Source organism: Mauremys reevesii, linkage group 2 (genome assembly GCF_016161935.1).
Source record: "Mauremys reevesii isolate NIE-2019 linkage group 2, ASM1616193v1, whole genome shotgun sequence".
In the NCBI taxonomy this organism is placed as follows: domain Eukaryota; kingdom Metazoa; phylum Chordata; order Testudines; family Geoemydidae; genus Mauremys; species Mauremys reevesii.
The window spans coordinates 110,196,374-110,223,343 of record NC_052624.1 but is presented as its reverse complement, the minus strand read 5'-3'; the positions used below and the strand labels follow the sequence as shown (position 1 = coordinate 110,223,343).

The 26,970-nt window shown below is 44.1% G+C and overlaps 1 protein-coding gene across 4 annotated transcripts in view; it reads left to right on the top strand.

Moving 5' to 3' along the window:
• The first annotated feature begins 3,515 nt into the window (after nt 1-3,515).
• Nucleotides 3,516-26,970, top strand: part of LOC120399118 (band 4.1-like protein 4B) — a 279,147-nt gene continuing 255,692 nt past the window's right edge. For 3 of the 4 annotated variants that reach the window (XM_039527041.1, XM_039527042.1, XM_039527040.1), the window contains exon 1: nt 3,516-4,363. In XM_039527041.1, the coding sequence (XP_039382975.1) occupies nt 4,076-4,363 (288 nt within the window). In that variant the 5' untranslated portion in view covers nt 3,516-4,075. The remainder of the gene's footprint in view (nt 4,364-26,970) is intronic. The other variant, XM_039527043.1, reaches the window with a different exon arrangement.

The following is a 26,970-nucleotide window of genomic DNA, read 5'->3' as shown; positions in this document are numbered from 1 at the left end:
TTGTGCAAGTTGCTTTTAAGGAGGACTGAAAGCTGAAGCATATTCTAGCAAAATTTTAGTCTCTCAGTAAAGACACATGACATTTTTACCAAATTACACAAAAAGAAAATCTAGCTATGTGCAATTTAAATTTAGTACTCTTCTTTTTTACAGAGTGAAAGTCTGGCAGAGCAGCAAAATCCAAAAATGCATAGACAGTGACACAAAATAAGAAAAGAAAGAGGTCTCTAATTTTTAGACAGTGCATATAATACCACAATAGAATTATCTTAATTAGGACATCCAATAGTAGCTGTCTCCATTAAGAAGTGGTGTCTTTTTTTTTTTAAACAGCCAGACACTTAAATTGAAACAAAATACTGAATGGAATTACACAAATAGAAATATTTTTACTACATTTCATTGTTGTTTATTTGGTAATGGTTAGTACGTCACAAGTGGTTACACAGCACTTACCGTCTTGGCACTGGCCAAATGCCACAAAGGGGCTTTTTTACAAATACTGGCCCAATTAAACTGCAGTTATTTCTACTCATCTTGTTATGCTAATTTGGTTTCCTGGGGGCTGTCCATAGGAACACAGGAACTGCTATACTGGATCAGACACATGTTCCATCTAGTCCATTATACTGTCTCTTGCAGTGACTGGTACCAGATGCTTCAGAGTAAGGTATAAGAACCCTACAGTAGGAAGACGTCCCATCTAAGGGACTATCTTGATTAAGATTATACTGCAATGTACACCTTTATAGCAGCGTCAATCTGAGCATCTCAAAGTGTTTTTCAATATTGTTTAAGCCTTTTATTGCTCCTGTGAGGTAGGTGTGGAATCTCCACCACTGGAGGTTTTTAAGAACAGGATGGACAAACATCTGACAGGGATGGTCTAGGTTTTCTTAATCCTGCCTCAAAGCAGGGGCTGGAATTGATGGCATTTTAAGGTCTTTTCTAGCACCTACATTTCTATGATTCTAAGAGGAATATCTTCACCCACAAATAAGTTGCAGCCACCTTGAGGATGGAGCGCAGCAAATGTTTAACAGCACATGGTATCACTTGAGGTGATGTCAACTCAAAACTGAAAGAGGAATATGGGCAGGCAGAATGTAACATTTCTATGATTCTCAGAGTGCTGATTACTGAATCACCAGCATCACTTCCTGCAGCACCCAGGTTTCCTTTGAAGGACTCTTACCCACATATTGATCAGGTTCAACCTTGCATCATTTAGGAGAGCTGATGGAATCACAGCATGTGTGTGGTTCCTTTATAAAAGTACTGTTTCTCTTCAGTGTAACCACTGGACAATATTTTGTATGCTGGTAGTGAAAGTCAAGCAGGTATAATTCATATAATCCTCTGATTGATTAGGGTTTGAAAAAGATGTTCATACTTTCCCCCTGCAAAGGGCTTCTTTCTCAGGGGCTGCAGGAAGATGCTTGTGGCTCACCAAGTCAGAGCTGCCCGCCCTTCCACCATGTCCCATCCCCATCCCTGACATGCTGTCTCTCCCTTTCCACCAGGGATGAGGATCATTCAGGAAGTAGGAGAGCCACCACTGCCAGATTTCTGTCACTTTAAGAGTATTTTGTGCTGCTTATGTAGTGTAAAATGGTCTTACTGGACTGGAGAATCTGCCTTGTAATGTTCACAGAAGAAAGAACCCTAACCTATGACACTTGATTTGAAGATTCCTAATAATGGCAAACTTGGGAAATACAAAGAAATGCAAACTGAAGTCTGTGCAAATATAATCTCTAGTAGTACTGGATGAAGAAAAGAGACATACACCTCCCCATTTCCAGCAATGCTGCTTTAAATAACTATAGAGTGGGGGAAAATATCAGCCCAAATATCTTGCTAATCCAGTGAGTTTTACCAGAGTGAGCACTTCAGATCTGAGCCCCTTGTGTAGTGTGGAACAATGGGAGGAGATGCAGAGCTGCTGCTACCAGATAATTTAGCAGTGATGTCCAAGCGCTTTAGTGCAAGAAAATGCTTTACATTCATTTGTTCTAATGATGAAAGGTGGATGAATGGAATTGTGCCCTTTGTTGCTTTCATAAGAAGTGATGTATTGCCAATATTTTAAACATAAGGCTTCTACAAATGTCCCCTCCTCTGGCCATACTAAATGCTGTGCCATCAGGCTGCTGTGTTTGCAGAGAGAATGGGTGAAGGATTATTCAAAACTATCTATTTGATTTGTAGCCATAACCAAGGAAGGAGGACTGCTGTTTAGCCTGAAAAGTAAAGGAATAGATGGGAAATTCAGGAGAATGCCCCCCCCCCCACTTGGGAATTATTATTTTTTAAAATACACAGTGATGATTCTGAAGGCAGTATTTGTATGTGTCCTAAGAATGTGATTTTTGCAGGAGTGACTTAATAGTGTGTAGGGGATGGGTACATTTAATCAGAGACAGAGACATTTCTCTTATCCTCCCTTCAATTATTTAGTGAATTTTTAACAAGGTGTTCCCAAGTGTCCCCTCTCTAGCACTACCCTGGATACAAGATGCACCATGCATGTCCTTGATCCATCCCATTTCTGTGAACATGCATCAGGTCCTTCTCAAATGGCCTGGACTGCTTTCAAAAATACAGTGTGTATGTTATTATTTCCCACTGCCCTCATTTTTATTCACTCCTTTTCTCAGTTCACTTCCCTTTTTATCTCTTCCCTGTGGTCTTTAACGTTTCCTTATGTGTCTAGATATTATTCCCTCCCCCTCCCCCCCTAGGTTTATTACTGTCCCAGATCAGCTAGGAGTGTCCTGCAGCTATCTAAGCCATAGGCTCTCAACTTGAGGGCTGCACACGAGTGTTTGATGTGTGTGATAGTGATGGGGGGGAAGCTGACCAACTTTATGGCTGGATGAAAGGGGGTTCTGAATCCATGGTAGGGGGAACCTGGAACGTTTTTCTGCTGTAACATGATTACAATATGGAAATTAAGGTAGCAAACTGCCCTACCAGGCGCTGGCGCAGCTGTCCCTTTGATCTGAAGCCTCTGGGCATAGCAGGGAGCAGTGTTTATTACAGGTATTGGGGCGGAGGGCAGGTGCAGTGACATGTTCTCTAGCTTCACTTGCTGCCGCTGCCCCGGCATTTTAGCATCTAGAAGCAGTGCTCGCCCTCGGTCCTGCGGTGTTGGGAGCCCCACTGGCAGAGTGCAGGGGTAAGGGGAGGAGGCGAGAGACAAGGGACAGCCCGAGACTGGGAGGTGGGGGGAAGGGGGTAATAAAATAACAGCGGGGAGGAGCAAGGCTGGATCGCGGCCTAAATCACACACAACGACCAAACTCTAATAATTTCCTCGTCCCCCCACCCCGCAACTTTGCCGTGTCAGTTTGGGAGCACACACGTCTCGTCCCGCCCCAGACGCCTCCCCATGGCAGCGAGGGTCAGCGGAGGGCAGCAGGCAGCTGCCTCCCCCGTGCACAGCGCAGGCAAGGAGGGAATTTCCGAGCTCGCAGGTGAAAAGCTGCGCTTGAACCTTCCTCCGCCTCCCCGGCCCGCCCAGCCCGGCCGCTGCCCTCCTGTCCCTCCTTGGCCGGAGGTGGAGCGGGGGCAGTCCCGGCGCAGGCGCCCTCCCCGCGCTGAGCGTGTGCGCGCGTCCTGCCGGAGCGGGGAGCAGGTGGGAGCCCGGCAGCCCGCGGGGCGAGCGCCCCGGCCGGCACCTCAGGGCGCAGTGGCGGCGCAGACTCGGCGGGCAGCCGGGCGGGAGCCGGGGCAAGCAGCGCCAGTGCACGGGCGGCCGCCGCGGGACCTTTCCCCCAGGAGCAGCCACAGCCGCCGCCACTACAGGTTGCACCGCGCTCCGCCTCAGCAGCAGCAGCTCCCCCTGGCCGCCCCGCGGCGCGGCTCCCGCTGCAGGAGGGGCTGCATCTCCCCCGCCCCCTTCTCTCTGCCGGGCGGCGCTGCAGAGGGCGGAGCTGGGAGCCGCGGAGGGCTGGCCCCGGTGCCTGGCTCCCGGCGGGCGGCGCTGCTGGGTTGCTCTGGGAGGCTCCCCGGGGCTGGGCGCGGAGCTGCGGGCTCCGGGGTGTGAGCGGCCGGGAAGGGCGCCCCCAGGATGCTGCGGTTCCTGCGCAGGACCTTTGGCCGGCGGTCGATGCAGCGCTACGGGCGAGGAGCTGGACGTGGAGCCGGGCGAGGAGCCGCCTTTGGGGCGGGGGACGAGCGGGACGGGGGGCTGCGAGGAGCCGCCGCCGCGGAGGGGTTCCCCTCTTCCCCGCACCCCGGAGGAGCCGGGCACAGCGCCGGAGCCGCCGTCCACATCCCGGCGGCCGGAGACAGCAAAGCGGCGCTGCAGTGCCGGGTGCTCCTGCTGGACGGGACCGACGTCAACGTGGAGCTGCCGGTGAGTACCGCGCCGTAGCCCCGCCATGCCATGCTGGTGCCCCCGTGAGTAACACACACGTCCCCCTCCCCAATAGCGCGCAGCCCCTTGACACGCCCCTGCCCTCCAGGGGACTACACTGGCGGCCCCTGTTTGCCCCTCTCCTTTCCCCGGGGCCCGCTTCCACTCGGTACAAACCACCCGCATCTGCTTTCCCCTCCCCCGGCAGTGCGTATGGAGGAAACACCCACCTGCTCCCTCCCCACCCCCCTCGGGAGCTGCACCTGCTTCTCACCCCCGGGACTGCCACGATCCTTGGGCTAGGGCGCTCGGGGGGGGGGGGTGTATGCCCGGTGGGGGCGTGCTTCATCGGCAGGGGGAGCCGCCATCTCCTCCCTCTCTCCCCCGCGCATCTGAGCTGCTACATTGTAATGGCTTCGTGCTCATCTTAATGCCGTTTGTGCCCCCCCGGAAAGTGATGATGGGGGGGGGGGGGCAATCCGCGGTGCAAGGGGCCTGGGGATGTGTGGGGAGCTGTAGTTGCCCCCTTGGGATTTCTGCCTTTCCTGTTTCCTCCCGCCCCGGTTCAGCAAGAGGCGGTCGCTGCGCCCACAGTCCGCACCTGTAGCTCTGCAGGGAAAAGCAAAGAGCTGGGCTTGGCTCTGGGGTCACACCGCTGGTTCAGGCCCCTTGGAGTGTGTATGGGGGGGGGTGTCACAATTAGTGTTCGCCGTGCAGCGCTATTCGGGGAGGGAGCGAGTAACCTCCCCCCCCCCCCAACTTCTTTGCGGTTGCTGGCAGGCGATAAGCCTGGCTGTCTAAAGTGCAGGAACGGCTCCGAATTAGGCCTGGTAATGTCACACACACCCAGGTGCACGCTGACATTTCCGACTGAAGTTGCAGGATTGCTGTGTCAGACTGTGCCAACGTTGTACCTTGTGGCTGAGGCATAATTCTCTCCTTGTCCCGCACGGGTCTCTCTCTTGCGGGGGGCGGGGCGGCGGGGACGACTTCTCTTTGCGGTCAATACACACGGGCAGTAGCGGCGTAGGTAACTACAAGGGTCCTCGGGTTTTTGTATAGACATGTCTCTCTTCTCAGAGCTTTACCCGGCTGCGGGCCGCATTCTCTGCACCTCTGTGAAACATACTGCTGAGAGATCCGCTGGGATCTGCTGCTGCCTTGACTTTAACAGAGTTCAGCTGAAAACTGAATTCTTGACAGCCCATAGTTGGGTTGGTTTGAGCTGCTACAGCTCACCCAGCTCTGGGAGTTAAGTACTATGGTATTAGATTTGCATTTCTTATAAATTATAATACATTTTACAAGTCCTCTGTTTTGGTTGTTTTTGGGCTGTCTCTTTTTTAAATTACAAACTTTGAAGCTTGTTCCTGGCTTCTTCTTATGCCATCAGTGAGGTTTATTTCAATATAACTATATTTGTACATGGTATGGCTTCAAGGGTCATTTTTAAATTACAGTAATATTAAAAATATTTAATAGCTTGCAAATGTAAGACTAAAGATTTAAGAGTTCCACATAAATTTCTGGGAGACATGTAAGAAGTACATATTCCAGAGATCTGAGTATTCTCCTTTCTCCCACACACTTTGTGCAGTTGATGTTCAGAGTTTGCAATTCTTTTGTTGAGAAGTCAGTTGTAGTACCAAAATGAGAAGAAATATCCCTTTTCCAATGTACACTGCTACCTCAATATAACATGACCCGAGGTAACAAAAATTCGGATATAACGCAATAAAGCAGTGCGGGGAGGGGGGCTGCACACTCCGGTAGATCAAAGCAAGTTCAATATAACACGGTTTCATCTATAACGCGGTAAGATTTTTTTGGCTCCCGAGGACAGTGTTGTATCGAGATAGAGGTGTATTTGGTGCTCTATGAACTAGGGTAGGAAACTATATTAATATAACTTCAACAGTATAATTAATTACAAGACGTGTAATTTCAACAGTATGAAAAAAGAACTGGTTCCAGAATATTTATTTTCATTGTAAGCTTTTGACTGTTTATTCTGTGTGCACCTACTTATGCTGTGTGCACACTTAACCAACAGAATTTGGCACCATGATGGTCTCTGCTCAATAGAAACCCAAGAGTTGGAATAGCAGTGTTGCAGGTTAAGTTTGGGGTGCGTGGGTAGAGATATCTGGGGAAGTTTGCAGGGCATCTACCTCGCTTAAGACAATGTTAGTAATTCCTCTCTCCCTTTCAAACTATAATCATTTTTCAAAATAGTGGAAATCTTGGTATCTCTTAGGGTAGGTCTATACTTACCTGCTGGGTCGACGCGTAGCGTTCGACTTCTCGGAGTTCGAACTATTGCGTCTAATCTACGCGATAGTTCGAACTCCGAACGCGCTCCCGTTGCCTCCGGAACTCCTCCACCGTGAACGGCGGTGGCGGGGTCGACGGGGGAGCCGCGGACTTCGATCCCGCGGCGTCTGGACAGGTAAGAAGTTCGAACTAAGGTAGCTGAAGTCACGTACCTTAGTTTGACCCCCCACCCTAGTGTAGACCAGGCCTTAGAGGAAAGAGCGAATAATGTTCTGGGTCTGAATCACAATTTATTATAGTGCTAATTTTACTTCTGAGCAAAAATGTTTTCTAAGGAAGAATTTTAATAAGAAATCAGGTAAAATCAATATATTAAGGATATACTTACAGAAGTTTATGTAATAAGATCAATAAATATTTAGTTCAATGCTATACTCTATTTGAACTAACATATCATAGATTGCCAGCTTATTGTTAAAGATCATGTTTATTCAGACAACATATAGCGTTAAAACACGGCTGGACATGAAACCAGATCAATTGCATCTAATCAGTAATTCTTCTGTGTCTTCTGAGTAAAATGAAATAATGGCACTCTCGCTACTTCTCTGCTCTTGAAAATAAAAGGAAATCTTATTGTCTCAATTTAAATATTTGTGTGGTCCAATAAAGAGTGAAAAGCACACAGGCTAATATTGTAATGCTCAACCCAAGTAAACATAACTAACCCATTGCTTCCAAACAAAGTATGTCATGGCTATTGTGTGTTTTGTCCTCAGATGGAGTATGGGACTGTTGACAACGCTCCCTTTTGCTCAACAGGTTGTGGAAGAGGACTCTATGAGAGCTCACAATGACTGTTAGCATCTTACCTAACTCAGCAGAAGATTATTTTAGCTGGTATCTTTACCTCTTCCACATTTTATTTCTCTTTTTCATCGAACACCCAAATTGATGATTTAAAAAAGTTTTGAGAGGCATTGCTCCAGTCCATGCATATTGGTAACAGGTACTGCACTGCAGTTTTCTCAGTCTTACACATACTGTGCCCCAGTCCTGCAAATACACTGCTCACATGTGCATGTGCTTAACTTTATACAAGTGTCTACAGGTCTGGGGCCTGAAATGGCATAGTGGATTAAAGGGTTTTTGGGGGGGTTACATTTATAACTTTTACAAAGACTGATTGGTTTCCTTGTTTGTCTGATGGCAGGAAATATATATTGTAGGGGAAAATATAAAAGTGTAATTTTATTAGCCTGCCACGTTAACCTTTGACTCCTAAAATTCCTCCCTTAGTACAAGTTAGATTCCCTTAAACATACACCTTGCCAGACTAGTTTCAGTGATGCTTTAAGTTTTGTATTGTGCTGCCCAGCTGTCTAAATTAGACAACTGTAGGTGTTTGGTAAGGTTGACTTCAGTAATGTTCTGAGGTAAACATTAAGCTTTTGGCATAAAATTGAGAATCTTATTGCATACTCTCTTGTTCAAGTCCTGCTAACTTTTCACTTTCTATAACCACCACCTATATAGTCTCCACTTGTTCTTTCCTCACTTTTTTTCTTTCAATCTGTGAAAAATATTGTCACCAAAGCCATCATACTTTCTTGTGTACCTGATCATATCTATCTCTTCTTATCAATTTCTGTCTTGAACATCTGCCCTCTGTTCTCATTTTCTTCTGTGAACAACCTAAGGTGCTGCTACTTTCAAATTATTTCATAACTTGGCCTATATCTCTCTTTCCCACTCTTTCATGTATATAGCCTCTTCCACTCTCTTTAATCTGCTCAAGCTTTCCTCATTACTGCTCTCTTTGCTTTCTCCTGGAATTTGCACTACCTTCAGCTAAACAAAGTAAAATATATTGTTTTGAGCATTTCAGCCAATTCCTTTATTAAACTTTTTATGTAACATTTTGAGGATTACTTACTGATACATGCTTTCCCTTTGCTTTTAAATCTTTGAGACAAAATGTGTACCTTGAAAGCATTCTTTCTAAACAGAATAATGCACTAGCTAGCTTCTTAAAGCCACAACTCCTCAGGGCCCCATATTGAATCTTAGAGATGCTGTTACGCTTAGATATGTTGTGAAGAAGTGAGTGGCAGTTTTTACCAGATCTGTTGCTGTGGGGTGATTGCCCATGGGATGGAGAGTGTAAAATAGTGTCATTAGTTCCTGTTGACCAGATATCATATGTGCACATCTGAAATCTAGAATGTTTTATATGAATTGATGTGGGAGAAGGGAAGGAGGGACCTGTATCAGAACAGCCTTTTCCTGCTCTTGCTGTATATTATTAAGCTTCAAGAGCATATTTACCATTTTTTGTATTGTCATATTGATACAGGAGGCTATTATTTGTTTGGTCTTTGCGTTGCAACTCAGCTGTTGGTGGGGTAGAAGGCTATTTGCTCACTGCTATCAAAATAATAATTTCTTCCTCTAAGAGGCTTGCTTCAGAATTCTCATGACTTAACAAAAGAAAAGCAGCTGCAGATGATGCCATACCTTTTATATACGGACATAAGGATATAATGTCCGTATATAAAAGAGAATAGAAAAACAAAATATGTTGGTGTTGCTCTGGTAGTCTGATCCACAAGTGGAAATGAAGACTTTTAAGGCCTGGCTTTTAAAGCTGAGTACCCATAGCTTATGTTAATTTTAGTCAAAGTTGTGGATGCTCTGAACTTCTGAAAATCAGACCTATGTTTTTAATTTGGTGCATTTTCATCATCAGGCTTTTTGTGAGATGGCTACTTCTGTGCTGTAAAGCTCTAGCTGTCAGTTGAGGGTAGTCCGTCATAAACATTCCTTCACTAACAATCACCTTGCTGTAATAAAGAAATCTCTTGGATGCCAAGAATATAATTACAGAGAAGGTGTGTGGTGTGTTATAAAATATTATATTTAGTGATCAAATAAATGGAAAAGACAAATATAATACTTTAAATCAATGAAATGTTTTCAAGTGGGTAGCTTTTGTTTTATTTCCGTGCCTTCCTTTTTGGTACATCTGTTTTAATGACTGTTTCAGCTACTATAGCAGTGGTTCTCAAACTTCTGTACTGCTGACCCCTTTCACATAGCAAGCCTCTGAGTGAGACCCCCCCTATAAATTAAAAACACTTTTAAATATTTAACACCATTATCAATGCTGGAGGCAAAGCAGGGTTTGGGGTGGAGGCTGACAGCTTGTGACCCCCCCCCCCATGTAATAACCTTGCGACCACCTAAGGGGTCCCAACCCCCAGTCTGAGAACCTCTGTACTATAGAAACATTTAGAATAGAGATAACAATTCCTTACTACTTTTAGTCCTTCATCTTTGTGGTACCATATCCCTTTCTTGGCTGAATAATGTCATCATAGCTGTGCTAGTGTAACTGTGTAACAATAGTGTAAACTCTATTGTTTACATCAAATGCAAATATAAAATAACATTTTGGTGTTTTAAGAAACTCTTTGCTATTGCTGTCCTCTCTTTGGTTTATTATTTGCCAAGCAGCGGACTTGATACAATTTGTAAATAGCATTGGAGAAGAAGAGGAGTCAAAATAACACTTTTCATTCCTCTACCCTTTACATTGTTTCCTGAGCAGAACTTTTGTAAAAATAAACCCCTTCATTTGAGAAAATACCCTATACAGGGTCCTATAATATACCCTGTATAGGACCCTTATATACAGGGTATATTAGGACCCTGTATATAAGGGTCCTAATATACAGTAGGACCCTTTGATTCAAGTTTGTCTCTGAGCTGAAGAATTTTGTATTACTATTTTTAGGATCACAGTATTACTATATTATTAAGTAACACCTTTCTTATAAAGTAACAAGTGGAGAATTAATAAATAAATGTGAATCAATAATAAACCCCATTTAAACTTATTCACAAAAATTACAGTTTCTCTCATTATAGATGTTGCTTTTTGACAACCTGAAAAAAATGAAATGCAAGAAATATTAATGGAACACTAGGCTTGCATAGTTATCTATTCAAATTGGATAATGTTTAAAATCAGTCATGCTACTGTAACTCTGCCCTCTCGAGTATATTCATTACAATAGTCTTTAATTACTTTATTGTATTTTTCTACAACCTCGGTTACGTCTGTAGCACTTTGTATTACTCGTACTGCTATTGGCAACAGAGCATATGAACACCATCAATTGTAAAAGTGCCCATTAAAATATACAATACTTCAAAAATATTGCAGCAGCAGTATAGTAAAACAGTTATAGTGAGCAATATTCTATGTTGGTTTATCTTTAATAACATCAGCTCTTTCAATAACTACATAATGATTAATTATTCTTTTTTGGTTAGTTGTGTAAGTCTTGCTGTTTGCTAGGTGCTTTACAGCTTGAGATGATGAGAGGGACTCTGCTGCAAGGAGTTGACAGTTGAACTAGAGAACTTACCAAGTGATGTGGGAGGAAGGGGAATAATTAGAATAATGTGCTTGAAAGATGAAGGTAAGTGCATGTTGTCTTTGGTTCTATGATGGAGGGTGTAGATATTCGGAGGGAGGGGGGAAATGGAGAGTTGTATGTGCGCTTTGTAAACAATAGGTAAAAATGCAGTTCTGCCCTGAAAAGTAACTGTGTAAAATGGTATTGTTTCCATGTTTGTTTTGTGTCTGATTCTATGTAACATTTGCTCACTTTGACAGAAACATATTGTTTTATTAACAAGCCTGCAAACTCAACCTTTAAGTTACCAGCAACATTTGTGCAACTCTGTTGAAGACACAGGATCCTTATGAGTGACGAGAAGGAAGTTTGCAGGGCTGGCAATTAGAAAACGCATAATTTTACTTGTAAATTGAGCACATTTGATATGGAAATAATTTCTTTTAGACAAACATGGAACCATCTCATGCCATTTCTACAGTCACTCTTCAGACCAGATTGCTGAATATGCCATTAGTGTGCAACCTCTGGCCCTGATGCTCTGAAGTGCGGCCTTTGATGGGGTCTGTGTTAAGAAGAAAATGTGTTTGATTCTAAATTGAAAATGTCTCCCCAGTAGCTCCCCCCATCTCTGGGGAGGGGAAGTGAAGAGCAAAGCCACCTCTGAGCTGCTGCTCCTTTAAAAGGAGGGGAGCAGGCATAGAGAGAGAGAGAAGTGAGGAAGTGATGGCCATTGAGGGGCATGGGGGAGGGAGGGTGAAATTTGAGAGCAAGGAAGATATTCCTGGAAATACAGGGACAGTGTAGAGAGAGAGGTGGTTGGTTGCAGAGAGGCAAGTCTTTAGGGTTCCTGGGAAGGAAACATCTGTTTCTTTCTGAGGACGAGATTGAGGAGGGTAGTATTGGGAAGAAGGCAGCTATAGGTATATTTCGAAGGGATGGGGTGCTAAAAGTAGGACTTGGAAAAAGGATGTCACTCTTTCCTTCCCTCTCCAAGCCCAGCTGCTGCTGTGAAAAAAACAGCTTTGAACCTAAAGTTTTTGGTGCTGCATTTTAGGCTCCCGGTTCAGTTGAAGAACTTAAAAAGTTTTGCGTTGTGGATGGAGAGGGGCAGATTTTTCAGAAATGTTTTATAGAAAGAAATAGCAGTGTCTGTGTGGGTGGAAAGTTGGGGAGAGGGTTAGGAGTGGCGACAGAGGCATCAAAAAATAGCACTATAATTGGAAGCCGGGGGTGGGGGAGGGGATGAGGTGGTGGGATAGGGAAGGGAGGATGCTAGAAATGGCTGAGAAATATAGAAGGTTTTCAAGAAAGTATGGAGAGTTCAATTTTAATCATTTTCTGTTTGAGTTGGCAGCAGGCAATCCAGGAAGAAATGAGAGTCTGAGATAAGTGGAGAAAAAATTGGGATTGGAGAGAGAAATATGGGATTCATCAATACAGAGATGGCGATAGAAGGCCAGAGAATGTATGAGGTCACTCCAGGTAGGCTGTAGAGGGAGAAGACCAAAGAGGAGTCCCCATACACAGTGAGAGAGCGGAAAGTGTCGGAGGTCGGGGGGGGAGGAAGAGGAGGATCCTCTAAAAAAGGATACACTGAGGGAGCAGTCAGAGAGAAGAGTGCCATGAGAACATGGTATCTCTGAAGCCTAGGCAAGAGAATAGGTGGTTATTTTACAGTGTTATAGGTGCAGAACGGTGGAGAAGTTGCGTGGGCAGGGAAAAAGAATGGCGATTTCTGTTCAGTGAAAAGGGCAAAAGCCAAAGTTAATGGGAGCTATCTTCTCCCATGCCAGCAGGAGGAGCAGGAAAGGGAAGGACAGAGCTGAGGAAGCAGTTGATGAAGGCAGTGGGGTCTGGGTGGGGTTTTACAACTTGGGGAAACACTGGCTTTAACTGAAGTTAAAGAGGAAGTAGCTGGCAGGCAGCTCTTGAATGAAAGAAGTATGGGATAAACATGGAAGCAATGGGTGGGTGATGCATATGTGAGACTGAGGGTAAAAGTGAAGGCTTTGGTCCAGCAGAGTAAAAAAGACTTCCGAACTAAAAATGGATGGAGGAGACTGGGGATTTCTTTAGGAATTGCGTTTCTGTCTTCCTTCCTTCCCCCGCCCCGCCCTGAAGCTGTGCTTCTGCGAGCAACCCTTTGCAGTGGTCATCGTATGGAGGCTCCAGTTTGCTCCCTGTAATTTTATTTTCTGAGGCTTTTTTCCCTCCATGTTCTTCCCCCTCCGCAGTGCTAACAGATCCTGTTTCCCTTTCTTGCTTCACAACATGGCCATGGCATTTTGACCTACTCTGGTTAATGGTGGCTTCTGTCTTGAGTGGCTGTCTCCTGCCCATCTCCCCCAGTGACTCAACTGATTCCTCCCCCCCACCCTGAATTTTTCCATTTACATCCTACAAGTGGTGGCATTTAGGTTACTCTTGGCTTAGGGAATTGACTAGGTCTGCTCCTGGGGGACTGTCAGGAGCACCAGAGGGTGGCCAGTTCTACTGTCTCTACCTTAGACTTATTAATATTTTCTTAGAAGAGCGGGCAGATGAGACCCCTAAAAGGTTCTTGCCATTTCCTGTGGTTCCTGTCAGAACCACAGGAAATATAATATCTATTTCCTCCGCAGGCCTTTCCCAAAGGCAAAAGAATCCCTTCATTTTCACACAAAGCCCTGATGTGGATTTTCATGGCTGTGGGATGGGAAGTGGGAAGCAGGAATCCTAAACCCCAGCAGATCCACAGTGGGCTCCAGTTCTGTGATGCAGGTCTTTGGTACTACCATTTTGATTAAAATGTTCAGTCTCCATTATTCCAGCAGATGCTGATTCCACAGACAACAGCTGGTTCCGTGTATTAATATGGATTGAGCACATGTTGATGAAACATCAGCTCTACGTGCCCAACCAATCAAATAAATAATTCCTGGGCTTTATCACTTTTATTTTAAATCACACACTCTTCATTGATTGATTACTTCATTGGTGATTACTAAAAGAACCATGTGAATCACACATTTAGACCCTGGGACAAAAATGCACACAGTCCAACCAGTGGATCCCACCCTGAGATAAAAAGTAAACATAATGCATGACATTACTAGCCTGGTCCACTAAAACTGAGGCCTGCAGTTTGACAAATTATGTGCACTTGTATTGCATTGCCTTGTTTGTGTTAGTGGTTGTCACTCCCTTAAGAAACAGAGTTTTCTGCAAAATATTTGTTTTCTCATGCAAACCTTGCAAAGTTCCTTCCTTCTCTTGTATTAAAAACATGAAAAGGTAGAGGGTGGAAATAATGAAGTATTTAACGTGGCCATCCTCTGTTGTGTGTTTGACTTGTTTTGTTCTATGTATTATCACAAATAGCATCAGTTTAAATGTGCCCCTGGGCCATTAGCTTTATTGTGAGGAGGTTATTTCTGTATATTTATTTTTTTGTTAAAGTGCCATATCATCATCATCATGGCAAACCCCAAAGAGATGTAGCCTCTTTGCAAATCAAACACCACCTGGACTGATCTCTAGCTGGTCTTCCTGGATGTTCAGTCTGTGTCCATTGTTGTTCTTATCATGCCACCAAAGCTTTTAGTGGCATTCCTTAGTAAACTTGCTTAATAATTTGTCTGCCATCTTAATATGTCTGTACCAAGAAAAGTGCCATATACATCTACTCAATCTATAAAACAGTAAATACTATATGCATAATAATATATGACTAATGAACGTAAACATGCTCCCTCATTCATTTTGAACCACAGATATTCAGAGAGAAAAATGACTTATTTTAAGATCTGGTTTAAGGAGAAAATATTACTGATTAAAAATATTGTTGGAATATTTAGAATACACTAACAAACGTTGTTTTTATATATAAAAATACTATTGTGGAAAGTATATCTGTTATTTATATACGCTTGTTCATGGTAGTGGTCTACAAAAAATAAAAAAGAACACTAGAGTGCTAAAGTCCCTGCACTGAAGAGCTTGCAGTTAGATAAATATTGTATGCAGGCCAAGAATTCAAAAAGGTATTAGGACATATATTAGGGGATCTCACCATTCAATTAAATTATATTTCTTGGAAGACTGAAAAAATCCATGGAACTAAACAATACAATAATGTTACCTTTTAAAAAATGTTCTAGTGTAACTTATCAAGGGACAAACTGGATTTCAAATGTGGCTGTGTGAAAAGAAAATGTCTTTGTGATCATACATAATTAGCTACATACATGTTCCCAAGTTGCTTATTTGTATTAAACGTGGACTCAGGAGGAATTAACAACTTATCAGACTTGGTTGGAAAATACCCATTTATTTTGCTTTGCCACTGTAGCGCTGTACGTGTAGACATGCGCTAAGTGAGGAAGCCACTTCTCATTTGCAGCCTCAAGTCTGATGTGATGCTAATTGTACTAATTTCACTAAGTGCAGGCTGGCAGCTTGTCTGGCATTTAGTAAGTAATTTAAAATTAATTTGGCTAGACTAGAATTTTTTGGTTGTCTCACATCGCAGGGCATTTCTCATTTTGAAGTTGTCCATCAATATTTTTCATCAACCATCATTAGTTTGTAAATGTTGTAATTTTATCTTGGACCATTTCTACTGTGATATCAAATAGGATAAAATCTTAATTTCCTAAAGTTTGTCTGTTTGTTTTTGTAAGTAAACATTTTTCACGTCTGTAAGCAAAGAGTAATTTATCAACACTGAACTTAACAAATCTTTTTCTTTGGGGCAGATCATTTCTACAAGAAAATAAAACAAAAAACAACTTTATATTTTTTCCATATTTACTGGTAATTACTTGGAGTCATGTGATATAACATGAAAATGAGACCTTGCACTTTCCAGATGAAAGATTCTTTCTTATATGATAAGTGTAATTGAAAACACAAGTATTTCATGCAATAGTAGTAATACTGCAGCAAAGATCTCTTCAGTAGAATGCAAATTTGTAGTATATACATTTTGCACTCAACCTACTTACCGTGTAAAAGTTTTTCCTCAATAATGAACCTTGCTTGTAGACACTGAGTGAGGAATGATTCTATTATCTTTTAAATTAGGCAAATAACTGATAGAGATGAGTTTCCAATTAACCATGGGTTCATAACCCCAGGACAGGCAGCACTCCAGGCATAATGCCTAGTGGGCAATATCCAAACAACCCATATCTGTGCCAGTATTTGTTGCTTCCACTATGTTTGCATGAATGAGGGAAATCTTGTTGTTCTGGGGAGGAGTTTTTGCTGCAATAGAGGAGGGATTTAGTTTCAGGTTTGTCTCATAGTGCGAGAGGATAGATTTTCTTTTCCCTTTACTTATCCCCCTCTCCCCGCCCCAAAAAAAACATTTAAAATATAGCAGTTTTTTGAGAAATACACTTTTTAGAAGGCATTTCTTGCTATGGGATATAGCTACTACTCTGGTGATGGTGGTGGTGGTGATGATTTGGTTCAAGAGCTAAAAGTCAAATCCCCAGCTGAAAAGATAAGCGTTTACTACATTTTTTTGTCTTACTTTTTCTACTGTCCTGCATCTCCTTTTTTGCCTTTGTGTCTTACTGGCCTACACTTACTGTTGCCACTGTTAGGGAGGAAGGGTCCGTTGTTCCCTCAGGCCTGGTCTACACTAGGCGTTTAAACCGGTTTTAGGAGCGTAAAACCGATTTAACGCCACACCCGTCCACACTGAGATGCCCTTTATATCGGTATAAAGGGCTCTTTAAACCGGTTTCTGTACTCCTCCCTAACGAGAGGAGTAGCGCTAATATCGGTATTACCATATCGGATTAGGGTTAGTGTGGCCGCTGATCGACGGTATTGGCCTCCGGGCGGTATCCCACAGTGCACCACTGACCGCTCTGGACAGCAATCTGAACTCGGATGCAGTGGCCAGGTAGACAGGAAAAGCCCCGCGAACTTTTGAATATTTCCTGTTTGCCCAGCGTGGAGCTCAGATCAACACGTGTGGCGATGCAGTTAAAAATCAAAATAAAAAAAGAGATCCAGCACGGACCATGTGGATGTGATCGCAGTAAGGGCAGGCAAATCTGTTCTATCAGCGCTCCGTTATAGAAGACAAAATTCAGAATCATTTTTAAAAATTCTCCAGACAGATGCCATAGCAGGGGCTCAGCGCACTGCTGCGTGACAAACGTAACGGAAAGCCAAAGAATCAAATGGACGGTCATGGACTGGAGGACTCAATCTATCCCACAGTTCCTGCAGTCTCCGAAAAGCATTTGCATTCTTGGCTGAGCTCCAAGTGCCTCTAGGGTCAAACAAACAGTGTCCATGGTGGTTCAGGGCATAGCTCGGCAATGTACACCCCCCCACCCACCGCAGAAGTAAAAGGGAAAAAATCCTCTCGTGACTATTTAACATGTCACCCTATCTTTACTGAATGCTACAGATAGACGCGATGCTGCAGCCGTCAACACCAACATCCTCACTCCTCCCCCCGCCATGGGTGGCTGATGGTGCAATAGGACTGATACCCGTCCTCGTCATCATGAGCTTTTTGGCACATGGGGCAGTGCAAAAGGACTGGTAACCATGCGTACTAGCATCTGTCAGGGCCCCTTATGCCAAGTGCACCTAATTTTTCATGGTAGATGGTGCAGTATGGTTGATAACCGTCTTCATCTTAGCAACAGGGGGCTGAGCTTCATCAGCCCCCACTCTTCATGTGTAAAGAAAAGATTCAATTGCTCCTGGACTAGCAGCAGGATGCTGGGCTCCTCTCCTCCACACTCCTTAATGTCCTATCTGGACTATCATAGCAGCTGGAGGCTTCCTTCCACTCATTTATCATTAACAAGTCACTGTGTCTTATTCCTGCATTCTTTATTACTTCATCACACAAGTGGGGGGACACTGCTATGGTAGCCCAGGAAGGCTGTGGGAAGAACGGAATCAACAGGTGGGGTTGTTGCAGGAGCACCCCCTGTGAATAGCATACAGCTCATCATTCCTGCAGGATCTGACACAGAGCAGCTGTGCTCTCTGGTTCTGTGATACAGTGGTTCTCTAGTACACTTGCCCATATTCTAGGCAGGACTGATTCTGTTTTTTTTATACCATAAAGGAGGGATTGACTCAGGGAGTCATTCCCAATTTTGGCTTTTGCGCCCCTGGCTAAGAGCAGCCAGGGACACTTATGACAGCAACAGATGGAGCAGTGCAAAAGGACTGGTAACCATGATCATCTTTTTACCAATTTATGGATTGGTAGATGATGCAGTATGGCTGGTAACCATCTCTGCTGTCATGCAAAAGCAAAAGCATGCTGCTGTGTAGCGCTGCTGAATCGCCTCTGTCAGCGGCATCTAGTACACATACGATGTCAGTCACAAAAGGCAAAACAGGCTCCATGATTGCCATGCTATGGCATCTGCCAGGGCAATCCAGGGGAAAAAAGCCGTGAAATGCTTGTCTGCCGTTGCTTTCCCAGAGGAAGGAGTGACTGATGACATTTACCCAGAATCACCCGCGACAATGATTTTTGCCCCATCAGGCACTGGGATCTCAACCTGGAAATTCCAAGGGGCGGGGGAGGCTGCGGGAACTATGGGATAGCTACGGAATAGCTACCCACAGTGCAACGCTCCAGAAGTCGATGCTAGCCTCGGACCGTGGACGCACACCACCGATTTAATGTGTTTAGTGTGGCCGCGCGCACTCGATTTTATACAATCTGTTTTACAAAACTGGTTTATGCAAATTCGGAATAGTCCCATAGTGTAGATGTACCCTCAGACTGTGATGGGTCCTCCACTTTGCCCAGCACTCTGCCAAGTCTAGCCCTCAGCTTCGCTCCTAGCTGCCAGGTGGCTTTACACAGGCACGAGCTTTGCATTTGTGCAATGAATTCTGATCTCAACTCCTAGTAGAGCTTTGGAGTTCTGTTCCTAACTCTCGTTGACTTGCTGTATGGCTGGGCTAGTCCTTTATTCTGTTTTTTTTCTTTGTCGTTTATAATATAGGGCCAAGACTTTAGAGGTATTGGGAATTAGTGTCTGTACAGTGATTTGAGTTCCTTATGTGAAAGATGATGTATAAGTTCTCCAAGAACTGCTTTTGTTTACTGTTGTGTACTGTGCCTTTCTAAACTTAGTATGTCTGATGACAAATGCCTGCTAAGTGAAGGAAAAGAGGCTAATTTGGGCCCTTGTGAGTGACAAAACCATTGTTTCCATACCTGCATTCTTCATGAGTGGTTATTTTAGCCTAGAGATTAAAAAAAAAAAGACAGATTGTCACCTGACTTCTACCCATATACAAGATGAAGAGAAATGGATTGATGTGTCTGATTATGATGAACCATAGTCTGGAAGTTACTGCTGATGTTCATGAAAGGTAACTGATAACATGGGCAGAGGCAGTGCAAGCTCTCTCACAGCACCTCCAAAGTGGCATGGCCCTGAGCTATGAGGAAGCAGAAACCATTTTTTGTGGAGGGAATGGGGCACCTCCATGTCCCTGGCCTCTTTGAGACTTTCAGTTTGTAAAGATATTAATTTTGGAGGCTGTTCTTTTATGTGGATCCCAGTCCACTGGGAGCCGGACTGAGATCAGCAGTTCATTTAATGTAAGTAGGCCCTACCAAATTCACAGCCATGAAAAATGCGTCATGGACCATGAAATCTGGTCTTTTGTGTGCTTCTACCCTGTACTATATGTATTTCATGGGGGTGACCAACGTTTCTCATACTGGGGGTCATGACCCAAAAGGGAGTTGCAGGGGGGTGTAAAGGTTATTTTGGGGGGGTGGGGGGGGACATGGTATTGCCACCCTTACTTCTGCACTGCCTTGAGAGCTGGGCAGCCAGCTCTGAAGGCAGTGCCCTGCCAGCAGCAGCAGCACAAAAGTAAGGGTGGCAATACCATACCATGCTACACTTCTGTGCTGCTGCTGGCGGTGGCTTTGCCTTCAGAGGTGGGCTCCCAGCCAGCAGCTGCCACTCTCCAGCTGCCAAGCTATGAAGGCAGCACCGCTGTCAACAGCAGCACAGAAGTAAGGGTAGCAGTACCGCAACCCCCCCTACAATAACCTCGCGACTCCTCCCCCCCCCCAAACTCCTTTTTGGGTTAGGACCCCTACAATTATAACACTGAAATTGCAGACTTAAATACCTGTAATAATAATGAAATTTATGATTTTTAAAATCCTATGACCGTGAAATTGACCAAAATGGACCGTGAATTTTGTGGGGCCCTACATATAAGCCATCCAGCTGCTGTCAGCGGTAGTGCTTGTTGGTCACTACTGTCCTGTTCCAGAGTCAGTCTAGCTACTGAAGCCTTGTCTGCACCAGAGAGTTTGTGTGTTATACTTATCTGCCCCTGTTCCCCCCAGTTACCATAATATGTGAATAGTTCACAGTCTTGCTTGTATTTAGTCTCACAATTTCTCTGCAAAGTAGGGAATAACAGTGTTTGAAAACTCTAGAAACCGCTGGAACTTCGCATACACTAATGCTCTTACTAGTTTATTTGAACTGGTATTTGCACTGGTGGGGCGTTTTTTCCATTGAACTCCCAAGTACTTTATAGACCAGGGGCGGGCAAACTTTTTGGCCTGAGGGCCGCATCGGGTTTCATAAATTGTATGGAGGGCTGGTTAGAGGAGGGGGTCTTGGCCCGGCCCCCACCTCCTATCTGCTGCCCCCTGGGACTTCTGCCCCATCCACAAACCCCCGCTCCCTGTCCCTTGACCGCCCCCGGATCCCTGCTGCCCCATCCAACCCCTCCTCTCATTCCTGATGGCCCCTCCCGGGACCCCTGCCCCATCCAACCCCATGTTCCCCCTCGACCACCCCGACCCCTATCCACAGCCCCTCCCCCTGACCCCCACTCCGAACTCCCCATACCTCTATGCAACTTCCCTGCTCCCTGCCCCCTTATTGCACTGCCTGGAGCACCTGTGGCTGGCAGTGCTATAGCTGCACCGCTTGGCTGGAGCCAGCTATGCCGCCACTGCTGCCACCACACAGCACAGAGCCTGGCTCAGGAGATCGCAGCCCACCACCCAGAGCATTGCGCCAGCAGCGGAGCGAGCAAGCTGAGGCTGTGGGGGAAGGGGGACAGCCTCCTGGGCCAGGAGCTTGGGGACTGAGCAGGACAGTTCTGCGGGCCGGGTGTGGCCCGCGGGCCATTGTTTGCCCACCCCTGGTATAGACACAGCCTTAGTGGCAAGGCTCCAGTGTCCCAATGCCAGTCCCCTGGCAGACTGATATAGCTTGAGAGACCAATACGTAAGAAAATTACTGCTCTGCATAATATACATTTTTAGCATCTTATGATGTTTTGAAACATTCCTGAACTTAGATATGAGATTATTTATCTCCACCTACATCTTCCTTGCCTTTTTCTTGGACTCCCTGGATCGGTCAGCTTTATTAGGAGGTAGTTTTTTGATATACTTAAAATTTTCTTTATGATGCATAGAGCTTTATAAATCTGAGGCTATTGTGAAGCTTATGTTCTTTGTTGCTTGTTTATTTCTTGGTTTTAAAAAGCCTTTATTTAAAAAGGTAGAACAGGATAAAAACATTACTGTGTTGGCACAAGTGCTGTCCAAGTATTTTGCAACATAAAATAGGCTGAAGTTAATGGGAAAAATATAAAATTTCAGTGCTTTTAAATAGAAATAATGCTGTTTGACTGCTATAATTATAAAAATTTGTCATCAGATGTTCTGATTATCTTATGATCTGTGTAGTTTTATTGAGGTATGTAGGGCACAAAGGACATTTTGAGGTTTATTTGCCTTGTGCGTATGAGCAGAAAGAGTACTTAATAAAGTATTGAATTATTTGAACAATAATTGTTTGCTGATCCTTCTTTCTTTAGTTTAAGGATATGGTTGTGACAAGGAAGGGGAACTTGGTTTGTTTTCCTTTAGCTAGGTAAAAATGTTCTGACAGTCTAAAAATGAAACTTATCCCTTTGTAGCAGAAAGAGAAATGTGTTTGGTATTGTGACTGACTGTTAGTACAAAAACCACAAAATCAATTAGTAGCACTTCCATGTCTGTAGTATGGCCTGAGAAACTGAGAAAATAAATAGGAAGACCGAGTTTCACAAAGGAGAAAATATGAATGAGAAACTCACCCACGAAACAGTATAGCTACATCTCTCAGGGGTTTGTATTGTACTGACAGTATCTTACTATTGTTTTTACAAGTGCAGAATTATTTTCTATAAACCCCATACTTCCTATGAAGTCTTTCTAGTAAATATACATTTTAAGTCTTTTTTTTAATTTGGTCAGACACTTGAGCATTGAGCAATATAGGCAATGTCTACTGGTGTATGCAGAAGACTAAAGGAAGAATTTGTTAGTTTAATTCCCTACTCTGACTCCTTCTGTGAGCCAGGCCAAGTCACAAGCTTTCTGCCTCACTTCCCAGTCTGTAAAATGGGATAATAGCTTGCCTATCTCACAGGGGGTTTCAAGGATTAATTAGTTAACATTTTGTACAGTGTTCAGATGAAACATACTATTTGCTGCTGCTTATTATGTGATACAGTGTACTGGCTGAGAAACTGAAGAAGCATCTCTTGAAGTCTCGTACATGCCATTTTCCAAAGTGTGGCATTTTCTGTCTCTGTGTAAAAGGTACATTATTGTTTAGGACAGCAAAATTTCAAGCATTTGACTTCTCGGGGCACGGCTACACTGGAAACTTCAAAGCGCTGTCATGGGAACACTCCTGTGGCAGCACTTTGAAGCGCAAGTGTGGTCACTCGTGAGCGCTGGGAGAGAGCTCTCCCAGCGCTCCTGGTAATCCAGCTCCATGATGGGATTAGCAGAGCTCGGAGCATGATTACACTAGCACTTTAAAGCACCCAGACTTGCTGCGCTGGGGGGGGGGGGGAGATGGTGTGATTTTTCACCCCCCTGAGCCAGCAAGTTAGAGCGCTACAAAATGTAAGTGTAGACAAACTAACAAGGGTTAGTTTGGCATGCATATATGTCACAAGGCTGTGGATTTTTCACACCCCTGAGAGAGGAAGCTATGCTGATGTACGTTTTCAGGGTAGATCAGCAGTTTCCTTAGTGCTGCATGAGCCTGTTCAGTGGCTTCAGAAAAGCAAACAACTAAGGTGTGCACTAGTAATTTACATCACTATAGCTGCATCTCTCAGGGGTGTGAAAAATCTATGGCAACCTAACTCCCAGTGTAGACTGCACTAGGTTGATGGAAGACTTCTTCAGTTGACCTAGCTACTACCTCTTGGGGAGGTGGATTACAGGAGGACATGGTTAAACTAGTTGTACTGGAGCACCTGTATGAACATTGCCCATCCCACCTCAGGATATGGTTGGTGGACAAAAAGCCAGAGGACCTGCAGGGTAGCTGGCTAATGAGTTTGTGGACAGCCGGTCGGGGTGGAACAGAGGAGTCCCAAAAGAATAAGCCCACCACGGTGCAGAGAGAGAGAGTCACCCTGGGACACCTGCCACCAGGAGGAATGTGGAGAATTCCCCCCCCCCCCCCGAAGAACAACCGGCACCAGGACCAACCGACCGGCTTGAGGGGACCAACAGAATGTGAATTGTTATTACTGTGGACAGAGGCGCCACATACGGACCCAGTGCCCCGAGCTCAAGGACAGACTGAGCAAATCAACCCCCCACAGGGTTAACTGGGTGTAGGGACCCAGCCGGAAGAGGGGCAGGCTTCCCAGGCAGGAGGAGCTACCTACACTGACAGGAGAACCCTGCCCGTGGGTACAGGCAGCATCTACACTGAAGTGCTGCAACGGCGCAGCTGCACTAGCACAGCTGTGCTGCTGTAGTGTTTTAAGTGTAGACAAGCCCTAAGAGAGTATATGTGGCAAGGAAGCTAAGGTACTCATGGCTGTCATTCAGTAGTACATAGGTAGTACATAGTTAATGCTGTTTTAGCTGTTGAATAATTCCACATCAGTCATAATGTATTCACCAGAGAGAATGAGCTACCTTAGTTCTAGCCTATACAAGGAAATAATCACTATTTCTTCCCAGACATAGAGATCCACAGGGCACCATGAGTCAGTCTGCACAAGCAGAGCAAGCTTTAGTGGATTTCTGTCCAACTCTATTAGAAAGAGAAGAATGAAGGCCGATTCCGTTTCCCACATGGGGAAACGAACATTCCAATGAATGGGAAAAGCCAAGAGGTTTTATTCTTTCTTGAGAAAGGTCTGGTGATAGTAACTTTCTGGAAGATTTTTTTCCCATTTGAGCAGGAACTCCTTGCTTTAAAAAAAATAATTAAAAATAAAACTAAGAGAAAGGAGGAGTCAAGGCAAATTCTGTCCTCTTCTTCTTTTCAACAATCAGGTATAGCTGCTGTTCCTCATAGAATATTTCAGCAGATTTGGAACACTCTTGCAAAGTCAGGAGACAGAATAGGCAGCTCATAAGGGGTACTAAGCTAGACTGAGCTTGTCTGTACCCAGAGTGCAGCAGCAGAAGTTTCAGTAGCCAAATATTCAGTAATCCAAGGAGAGGAGACTTCTTCTGAAAAGTCCAAGTGAGCAGGAATTGTAAGCCTCACTGAAGTGTAATTTTTGAGGCGCCAGCTGCTGTGCTATAGTTGCTTTCTTCCATTTCACCAGGCCCATTGTAGCATAATGCAATGTCATTAAGAAACTGCTGCTTGTTAACTATCCCATTGGTGAAGTGACTTTTCTATGAAAAGCAATTGTAAACAATGAGATCCTGAGGTTTCTTGTTACTAAGTGTCAATTTTATATTAAATTTGTCCTGTTTGTTAGAAAAATCTATTTACTTGTGAACAGCCCTGTAAATTCACGGTGCAGTCTGAAAGTCAAGCTGGGCATTTGCCTTCTCATATACCATTACTTATAAAGCTAGTAAAGTTCTCATTTGCACCTTTGGAACCCCACTTTATTCAAAATATGACTTCAGCAACACCTGTGCAATTCCATTGCCTTCAGTTAGAATTGTACAGATCTAGCTGATTTAGAATTTAATTAATGATTCTGTTGATACACAAGGAATAGAATCTAGCTGTCACTCTTGGCTGTATTGACTTTGCAAGACTTAGCAGTTGTAATGAGCAGTAAGAACTTTAGTCACTGAGGTCAGCAGATAGGTTTCTGAATACACATGCGAAACAGATTTGCTGAGTAAGTGGATGCCATATTTTAGTCACTCTTCTGATTAGAACTGCACTGTAAATCTGTTTGAACTGATTTTTTTTTTTACCAGAAGCCTCTGATTCCTTGAGATTTATAGTAAGAGCCTCCAGCATAGTAACTAGACAGTATCTGTGGCTGAGGCCTTGGAGAGCAGACCACCAGGCAAAACAGAAGTTTTTGGCAGCATTTACAAAGGGAAGTTATTTGTAGAGAGGCTGAAGGAAGGTACTTGTGGATGTCTCTGAGAGGAAGGATAGTCTTGTGGATAAGGTAGTGGACAGGGTAGCAGAAAATTTAGATTAAATTCATAGCTGTATCTTGTGTGATCTTGGGCAAGTCACTTAATCTCCTTTGCGTCAATCTGCTTGTGACCCTAGGCAGCCCTGTATTCACACCCTACACACTACTGCAATAATATTTGTACAAAATATACCTTGTGAGGTATCGTATGAAAGCTAATAACATGTTGGTTAGTAATATAATTGTAAAATGCATGTTTTAATCTTACATGTGAAGTTACGAATTCTCTCTGTATAATGTTACTAGAACATGTTTAAGAACATGTTTAGAACATGTTAATCTAGCCTAGGTAAAGGTGATAAACAGGTCTGTCCAAGACAAAGGAATGTGGGTTTACCTCCATTTACATATTAGCAGTAAACAAAGCTATCAGGCTAAACCAGTAAGAATTATCTTGAGCCTGAACTTGAGAGAGAAAGAATTAACATGGCTCCTGCTCCCCAGAGAGAGACAGTAGACTGAATCTACAGGAGGCCATCCTGACTTGTAGGACAAAGACAGTCCCTTTGGGATATAAAGAGCAGACAGACACACCATCTTAATTTTTTACTTTAAGAAGACAAAGAAATCAAGTGATTTGATCTCAGTGGTAGGTCCTGGCAAGGCCAGCCAGTAAAAAAGCCAGAAGGCAGACTGGAGGTGAGAGAAACCATTTTGAACAAAGACTGTATCTTGCTAGATTAAGTTTTATATGTGTTTTCACTTTTATTTGCTTGTAAACCTATCTGTCTTTATCTCTTTTACTTGCTGTGATGCACTGTCTCTTTAACGGAGTAGCAAAACATATCTCCTGTGAATGCCCAGTGGTAAGGGTTGTGCGTTCCACAGAAACATCTCTGAGGAGCTTGGAGGCTGGAATTCATTGATTGTTACCTGCTAGGCAAGGTGTGGGCTGGGAGAGCCTTGAGGAGTTTGCTGGAGAGCAAGACAGGCTGGTTGTGGCAGGGAGCTATGGATACAGTCTAATCTCCAGCAAAGCTCACTCTTGCTGAGGCAGAGAGGTAACACAGTGACTTACAGCTCACAGTATCCCTAGCAGTGGTTTGTTCAGGATAAACTAATATAATATTTTTGAGGTACCATTCAGGTATCTTCACGGTGCCCTTAGACTGGTTCCTGAATACCTGGGAAAAATGTGTGCTTTCATTCAAGCTGAATTCAAGAGAATTTAAACCAGCCAATAGAGAACAACATTTTCTTTAGCCTTAAAACCAGTTATGTTGTAAAGACTGAAGTTAAAACAGAGAATCTGCAGCAAAAGTGGCAGAGTTAATAATTCACAGCAGGGTTATGGCTCCATTTCTGCCATACATTCTCTCCGGTGGAAAGCTGTCAAATAGGGAAACTTGGACAAATTTTTCTATTTGCTGAAATATGAACATCTACTTTGGGAGAGTGGCTACTAGGAATTTCCTTTTCCATTTATTTTTATCCAGTCTCCATTATGGT